This window comes from Anastrepha obliqua, chromosome 3 (genome assembly GCF_027943255.1).
Source record: "Anastrepha obliqua isolate idAnaObli1 chromosome 3, idAnaObli1_1.0, whole genome shotgun sequence".
Lineage (NCBI taxonomy): Eukaryota > Metazoa > Arthropoda > Insecta > Diptera > Tephritidae > Anastrepha > Anastrepha obliqua.
Window position 1 is genome coordinate 99,258,016 of NC_072894.1, and position 8,978 is coordinate 99,266,993.

The 8,978-nt window shown below is 39.6% G+C and overlaps 1 protein-coding gene across 1 annotated transcript; it reads left to right on the plus strand.

Annotated features, from left to right (window-relative positions):
- Positions 1–4,813: 4,813 nt before the first annotated feature.
- Positions 4,814–8,491, plus strand: LOC129241522 (possible lysine-specific histone demethylase 1). The gene is made up of 5 exons (XM_054877905.1): positions 4,814–5,462; positions 5,583–6,413; positions 6,471–6,910; positions 6,986–7,524; positions 7,592–8,491. Exons 1-5 carry the CDS (start codon positions 4,980–4,982, stop codon positions 8,191–8,193), a joined length of 2,895 nt encoding a protein of 964 aa, XP_054733880.1. The 5' UTR covers positions 4,814–4,979; the 3' UTR covers positions 8,194–8,491.
- The last annotated feature ends 487 nt before the right edge of the window (positions 8,492–8,978 follow it).

Below are 8,978 nucleotides of genomic sequence, written 5' to 3' on the forward strand. Positions count from 1 at the left end.
GCATGATTTAACAATCGCCCACAAAACGATTGTGTGATAATCTGACATTATGGATGAAAAACTCTGTACTTTATAAACATTTTTTTTTTATATTTTTTTTTTGTCTGATATTTAACGTTTATCATTTGGATATTGCTTTCTAATTCTAAACCAATTCAATCTAATTAAAATCCTAACAAGCTTAACCACGCATTATTCGCTTAAGTCCATAAATTGCCTACCAACTACGCCCAGCATCGGGGGCATTAATTCCAAATTATTTAAAAACCAATAAATTTCCCAATATTGATTAAAAGTTTAAAAGTATTTATAGCAACGCATGCGGAAAAAAAATCAAAAGGATCGTAAGGGTGCGCATCAAAGGGATCTAGAGCGAATAGATTATTTACGCAATGCGACAAAACCAACCAGCGCCGTTCGTTCTCATTCATATTCAGTGAAGTTGTGCCACGCAAATGATAAATGCCCGCAGTTAATTGGGTGAGTTTTTAATTTGGCAACACGGCAGGCAACCGAAAATCGATCAACAAAAAAGTAATAGGATAGCAAAGCCGAGTTTCAAATTGCTGCTGATTTTAAAACTGTCGCTACCGCCACCACCACCATCAGCCAACACAAATCTACGCACATTTATTTGTGTTACATAAATCAAGCAGACTATCAGCAACGCGATCACACATCAAGCGCACGATGGGAGGTGGCGCATGCGCAATGACAGTTGGGAATTCATTTTAGGAACTCAAAGGGCATGGAAATGTTTTTGAATGAAAAATAGCAAACATTTTGTAAAAACAACAACGCGTGGGTTCAATAAATCAAAGTAAGTATGGAAATAATGGTTAAATTATATTCTGTCTTTGGTATTAACTCTGATACCAAATTGGGGCAACTTTTCTTCATTAGTGACTGAAAAGTGATCCGGACTATCGACTTATTTATGTCATTTAAACGGCGACATTTCCCATTCCAAGAATGGCATGTGTATTAAAGGGAATCGGGGGTCTAGAAATTTAAAAAAAAGGAATTTTTGTATTTTCGATATTTCGAAATTAGAAATAGTATCTTAAGAATCGAATCTAAACACCTAAGATCAAGAAAAAAGTTAGCAGAGGAACACCTCAAGGCGGTGTGCTGTCCCCTCTCCTATGGGTGCTGGCATTAAACTCCTTGCTAAAGAGCCTAGAGGAGAAAGGACAACACGTCGTAGCATAAGCGGACGACGTTGCAATGGTAGTAAGAGGGAAATTTCCCAATACACTTAGAGAAGTCATGCAAGATTTACTAAACATGGTTGAAAACTGGTCAAAAGCAAATGGGCTAAGCGTCAACCCCAATAAAACTGAACTCACCCTATTAACCAGGAAACATAAAATTCCAAATATAGCTCCCCCGACTCTAGGTGGAACGGCACTATCATTTAGTGATGAGGCCCGCTACTTAGGTCTAATACTAGACAAAAAACTAAGGAAGGCAAATGTCGAAGATAGAGTAAAAAAGGCGACAATAGCACTATACTCTTGTAAACAGCTGATAGGACTAAGTTCGGGTATCTCCCCATCTATCGTATATTGGCTTTACACAGCAATTGTCAGACCAATCCTAACATACGGCATACTAGTATGGTGGCCGGCTTTAGATAAGTTATACATTAAAAGAACCATGGTACATGTACAAAGAATGGCCAGTCTTTTCATCTGCGGGGCCCTGAGGGTCACACCCACAGATGCACTAAATATTATGCTTAACCTTTTACCAATAGAGCAATTCGGTAAGCAAACAGCTGCCAAAGCAACTCTCAGACTAAGAGAAATCGGCCTACTCAGAACGAACCAAAGGGGGCACTCTTCAATTTTAGAAAAATTCTCCTGCATTCCTGGCACAACGGATTTCTGTAAGACCAAAGACATCAACTTAAATAAATCCTTTGTCACAGTATTTCCTTCCAAAGAGGAATGGGATAACGGGCTTATTGTTAAGAAAAATGATTTAAACATCTACACAGATGGCTCAAAACTGGACAACAAAGTAGGTGGAGGAGTTTAGTCCGATAAACTCGGAGTATGCCAATCATTTCGCCTACCTGATCATTGCAGTGTATTTCAGGCGGAAGTCACTGCCATAAAAGAGGGACTTACGGTAATAAAAACGAGATTATTATCCACAAATGAAATCTTCATTTACTCGGACAGTCAAGCGGCAATAAAAGCACTTGAATCTAAAACACACACGTCAAAAACAGTTTTAGAATGTTTAAACTACTAAATGACGTACCTAAGTGCGCCTTATCTGGGTGCCAAGCCACAGGAATATAGCAGGGAACTGAAAGGCAGATGAACTTGCTCGAACCGATACAACGCTCGATCTCCAACCGGATAAGGCGCTGATACCCATGCCTATAGCCACTTGTAAATTACTTATAGACTGGGAAACCATCAAAAAGGTAAATACAAGTTGCCAAAACCTCTGAACATGGGAACTAAGCAGACAGTCATGGCCGAAATTTAACAGCGGTCGATCAAAAAGCTTGTTAAGATTTAACAGAGAAGCTATAAGAAAAATGATAGGGGTATTAACTGGTCATTGTTTAATAGGCAGCCACGCTAGAAGGTTAGGATTCCTGTACTTCGATTTCTGTAGAAGCTGTCTTAATACAGAAGAAGAGGAAACAGTCAGTCACCTTTTATGTGAGTGTGAAAGCTTAGCTATGAGAAGACTGCGCACTCTTGATACAGCATTCTTAACCGATGTAGCGGACATAGCCCCTCTAAAACTAACGAAGCTCTGCTCGTTTATTAAAGTTACCGGATGGTTTGAAAAGGAACACGTAGGGTAAGGATAAGCTCCAGTGTTATCACAATGGACCTGCGAAAGGTCTAAGTGTGTCTTTATGAAAACCACCCTACCTACCTACCTACCCACCTTAAGGATCTTAAAAATTTTCATGCGGAACTTCCCAATATTATAGCTCCTACAGCCCATTAACTAGGTAGAGAGCGGTTCGCACGCTCCTGTAACTCAAACTTTAACTCTTTTATTTCGAAACGACTTTTTTCGGTCTGGTGTTGTCAAAAAAAAAAAAAACTATTCAACTGAATCGTCTGAAACTTTAATATGTTCTTTACAACACCAATGGCTATCGCCCGTACTAAAATCATATTATTATTTCGTATTTTTTTTTTATTAAAAACTGAAAAAAGTCGATTTTTAGAGTGTCAAATCAAAACCGCACCTTTTTGCCAATTCTTTTTTTTTCATTCTAGTAGCGGGACATAGCCATACTGATTAATAATTTTTTTGGTATTTGTATTTCCGATAAATAGAAGAGCCAAAATGGACAACACTGTCCAGGTCCAATTTTACGGGAGGATCAACTTCAACGCCATTCTTAAAATTATTAAAATTAAAAACAAAATTTTTTTTCATTTTTGTATGTAAAAGAAACTAAAAAAGCCTAAAAAATTTAAATATTATTTTTCATTTTTTATTGTATTGTAAAAGAAAATTCCTGAAAATACCCTAAATTTTCAAGCTCTAGATCACCAGGACCCCTTAAGCATAAATCAAGAGTTGCTGTAAATCACGGAATCTCGGGATTTTTAAATACCAATCCCGGAAACTTTCGCTCTATTTTCAGGAGTGTTCCAAAATTTTAGGAAAATTTAAAAAATGTATTCAAAAGAAGTGTAGTTCAAGAGAAATAATATCGCTAAGTTTTTGAGTAAACATTTTTTTGTTGAATAATTTTTACAATTCTAACTTTCAATTGTCCGGATTATCTAGATTGAACCAATATGCGTTCACAAAAATAAAGTTCCCGGAATATATTGTAAAACTCGAAATTCCAATAGTAGATGGCTTAAGGGTAGCACCAAACAAAAATTAAAAAAAATTCGTTTTTAAAAAATATGCAAAATCTTATAGCAAACATTTATAGAATTTTTGAGGAAAACGTTATTTCGAAAAAACGCGAAAAAAGAAAAATGTGTCAAACACGCAGAAGAAGTCTGCTCTTTACTTTTGACTTTCTGGTGGACCCTCCAAACTTAGCGGGGTACTTTCAGACAGACACACCTGATGGACCTATCAATGAAAAAAGTTTTCCGAATTGTACAGATTTTTGCAATACTAAAAATGTTTAAAAAAGGCTTAGGTCAATTAAACTAAATTTGAATATGAAAAAAATTTCTTCTGAAAAAAGGGAAAACTTTGGTATTATAGTAGCCACTCAATAATTAACAAATCGGGTTCACTTATTCCACTCGTTATTCTGAGTGCTTTAAAGTATGATACTTGTCGTAATTATACACGTAGGCACATACATACACCTACGTAGGCACATTTCTATTCCTTTGGAATAACTTTAAAAAATTATATTGCAATGGGCCATTTCCCCGCTCGCTATCTTTATGTTCGATTAATTTAACGAACAATTTGCATGCGAAAGGAACAACAAAGTTATCGAATAAGATTCACCGCTGCGAGTACGATTATAGCTCATTAGACTGGTATATAACTCACAAACACATGTTATATAAGGCAGCTCTATTCCCGCGTTGCCAATATATGTTCATTTATTCCAGTTACTTCATTTATTCGCCACTTGCTAACGCTTGACGAAAATGAGAGGCCTATACACATTCAAACAAAATTTCAAAATCAAGCTACCCTTGTGACATCTGTCGGCGAGCAGCGAAAATTACAACAGCACCACTAACTTCTACACTACAGAGTTCGCCCATTCTGCGATATAGCAAAGTCAAGCACCCAAACTCGCTTGTTCTGCCTTTATTTTTTATTGCTCCTTTCACTTGCAACCCTATACGCGGCGGCAGACGAGACATAAACAAAACGTTGCTCGTGTTAATTTGACAAAAACTTGTGAAAAAATTAATTAAAAATTATAAAAAAGCATGGAAAATATGCGTAAACGATATAAAAACTGTGTAAAGCAATAGTTATATGAAAGTGTGTCGTGTAAAATGGAGAAAACAATCGTAGTTACCACCGGCGTGTCTTCGCTGCCTACACAAACAGTAGGGGGAACGCCAATAATCGCAGCAGTGACGACGGTGGCAGCGGCAGCGGCTGCGCCTGTAATCGGCGGGAGTAGTGCCGCCAGCACCGGCAGCGTCTTCCACCAACACCAACAACCATTAATAAAGAGCAATAATAATAATAGTGGCGGCAACAACAATAACAATGGCAATACAAATACTAATAGTAGTACAACAACCACGACGACGAACAACAGCAGCACGGGCACCAACACGGAAACAATCGAGTGTGTAACGTTGATAAGCGATGATTCGGACGTGGAGGAAATGTCACCAAAGCGTAAAGCACCTTCAGGCGCTGGTGGTAGTGGAACGCCTAGTAAAATAAAATACGATGACGATTCCAATGATGCGCAAGGTGGTGCCGTTGGGGATGAGCGACGCACCAGTAGACGGAACAAACCAAAGGTATAGCAATGAGGCTGTCTGCCACTGGCTGGCTTTGTCTTTGTATGCATCTGATGACGATCACACGTCATAAGTTGGTGAATGGACATTACGTATTAGTTGTATGATTTTTGTTTACAGGTTGATTACTACAACAAACCAACGGGAGGAAATACAGATTCGGGTGATAAACCAAGCACACCTTCGAGCTCATCGGCCACCGGCGTTGGTGATAGACGCTCAGAGAGTGGTAAAACGCGCAAATCTGAAACGGCACGTAGCCCCTTTCCGAAGGAGATCACCGATCCACGCGAGGCAGCTGCGGCCGCGGCTGAGGCGTATAAAGAAATTTTGACAGGTCTAGAGGGTGCCGCCTTTCAATCACGTCTACCCTTTGATAAGATGACTTCGAATGAAGCCGCATGTTTTCCCGATATCACCAAAACTGGTTTGGTGGCGCAGCGTGTTTTCCTCAACATACGCAACCGCCTGCTGCAAATGTGGATAGAGAATCCAAAACAGCAGCTGATTGTAGAAAACGCTATAAAAGATATGGAGCCACCATTTGATAGCGATCCGAATTTGGTGAAGCGCATACACTCGTTTCTGGAGCGACATGGTTTCATTAATTTTGGCATTTTCAAACGTTTACGTTCCATACCAGCCAAGAAGTTGGGCAAGGTTATCGTTATTGGTGCAGGCATTTCAGGGTTAGCAGCTGCACAGCAGTTGCAGCAATTTGGCATGGATGTGATTGTATTGGAGGCGCGTGACCGTGTGGGCGGACGAATTGCTACTTTTCGCAAAAACAATTACATTGCCGATTTGGGTGCTATGGTTGTGACCGGGGTTTGGGGCAATCCCATGACTATACTAAGTAAACAGATCGGCATGGAGATGGTGCCCATAAGACAAGCGTGTCCGCTCTATGGTGCGTGTGGCAAGCCAGTGCCCAAGCACAAGGATGATATGGTAACTAATGAAAATATTTAGTATTTTCATGTAAACAAAATTTTTTTTATTTTTTAGGTTGAACGCGAATTCAATCGACTTCTCGAGTCCGCCAGCTATCTTTCTCACCAACTAGACTTCAACTACGCCAACGACGACCCTATCTCACTTGGACGTGCCCTGGAATGGATCATCAAGCTGCAAGAGAAGGCCGTAAAAGAAAAACAGGCGCAGCACTTGACCGTTCTCGCTGAAGCACAACGTGCCGTCATTGCTACGCAGACACGCATCTCAGATTTGTTGGCCAAAATACAAAACTACAAAGAAACCCACGCAAAACTACTAAAGTCACGCCCACAACGCAGTGGCGATGGGGATGCACTGTGGATTGAACATGAATTCGAAATACGTTCCACACATTTTGAGTGGACTAAGAGCTGTAAGGAGTACGAGGAACTTATCAAGGAAGAGGAAACACTGCAAGCTAAACTTAAAGAAATCGAAAGCAATCCTCCCAGGTGAGTACATGGTATTTTTAAAATATTTCATTATTTGTGTTAATTATTGTAATATTCCACATATTTTTCTCTTAGTGACGTTTATCTCTCGTCTAAGGATCGCCAGATACTGGACTGGCACTTTGCGAATCTAGAGTTCGCAAATGCTACACCACTAAGCAATCTCTCCCTAAAACATTGGGATCAAGACGATGATTTCGAGTTCATCGGCAATCACACCACTGTGCGCAATGGTTACTCGTGTGTGCCAATTGCTTTAACCGAGGGTTTGGACATACGCGTAAATACCGCCGTTAAGACGATTAAATATTTCCCCACTGGTGTGGAAATCGTGACTGAAAATTTGAAAACAAACAATTCTTCCGTTACATACAAAGCAGACATTGCGCTCTGTACACTGACGCTAGGTGTGCTAAAGATAGCCACCACCAAAGTGCAATCGCAACAAGCAAATACGGTAAAATTTGAACCACCATTGCCCGATTGGAAGCAATCAGCTATACAGCGATTAGGCTTTGGCAATTTAAATAAAGTTGTGCTCTGTTTTGATCGTATCTTCTGGGATCCCAATACTAACTTGTTCGGCCATGTGGGCAGCACAACAGCTAGTCGCGGTAGATTTTCCTTTTCTTATACTATTTTTTGTATGATCGAATGAGTTGTTTATCTTACTTTTTACAGGTGAACTCTTTCTTTTCTGGAGCATTTCACAGTCACCAGTACTGCTCGCACTAGTAGCTGGTCAATCGGCCGCCATAATGGAAAATGTATCGGATGACGTCATTGTCGGACGTTGTATTGCTGTATTGAAGGGCATTTTCGGCAATGGTTCCGTACCGCAACCCAAAGAAACAGTCGTCACACGTTGGCGTGCCGATCCATGGGCACGTGGCTCCTATAGTTTCGTATCCGTTGGATCTTCTGGTAGTGATTATGATCTACTCGCTTCACCCGTCATACCACCGAATCCGACGAGTACTAATGCCAATCAAGAACAAGATGAGCTGCCGCGTCTATTCTTTGCTGGCGAACACACCATACGCAACTATCCCGCCACAGTGCATGGTGCCTTCTTGAGTGGGCTACGTGAAGCGGGTCGCATAGCAGACTATTATTTGGGTTACCCAGAAGGCACACCGCCCGACATCGGCTACTCTGTGGTGGAGGCGGCAAATACAGCATCTGTGGGCGACAATGTGGATATTGTTGATATCGCCCATTCAACCGATTCATCCTCAAAGACTTCGGAAGAGAAATCGAACACTGCCGACTCTAACGAATAGATAGAGTTTAAATAGGAAAGGATGAAAAATGTAAATGTGTGAATGTCTGCTTGCATGCCTGTGAAATAGCGCATTTTTTAACCTACATTCATTTCATACTATGAGTTTTTTTTTTTTACTTCAATGCCATATGCTTACGTATGGTTTTTTATCGTATTTGTAGTTATATATTAACTTATTCATTTAAGCCACTTTGTATGCCCCTAACTTCGTTTGGGGGAAAACTTTCATATCTCTAATTAGCAAAGAATTAACATTAAAATAAACAACATTTGTCTGTCCGCCTATACACTTGTAACATCGTCGACTTTTAAAATATTTAGCTCTATGAGATTTAGGTAAATTAGCAACAGCTAAAACCGTCGTAATTTGTGACAACCCACTAAATAAATATTAGATTTAAATCGTTGTGTAACTATTGGAACAACAACTTAAATACTAACCCACACAGACATTAACCTACACAAGCAGGAATTGCGTGTGGAGTATCGGCGCTTTGTCGCCGTTGAAACCAAACTTTTATTTATGTTTTAATTTAGAATCGCAATTAGCGTTTGAAATGGAAGTGTGTTTGGAAACTGAATTAAGGTTATTATCCACATGTTCCCTAATCGTAAATGTAATAATATTAACTAGAAGCGAGCGTTTTACAAACAATGAATTGAACACAATAAAACCCAATAATTTGTAATTTCTAGAAAAAAAGACTAAGATTTTAAATGTGAAAACCAGGTAACGTGCCGAAGTTATTGAGGTAGGGGAAGTGAATTTTTAAATATTTGTCT

Bases quoted from the DNA above. Each gene is read 5' to 3' on its own strand.
- LOC129241522 (XM_054877905.1), top strand. From the start codon at position 4,980: ATGGAGAAAACAATCGTAGTTACCACCGGCGTGTCTTCGCTGCCTACA. The intron at 6,414-6,470 runs GTAACTAATGAA...TTTATTTTTTAG, and splicing joins CCAAGCACAAGGATGATATG to GTTGAACGCGAATTCAATCG. The intron at 6,911-6,985 runs GTGAGTACATGG...TTTTTCTCTTAG, and splicing joins ATCGAAAGCAATCCTCCCAG to TGACGTTTATCTCTCGTCTA.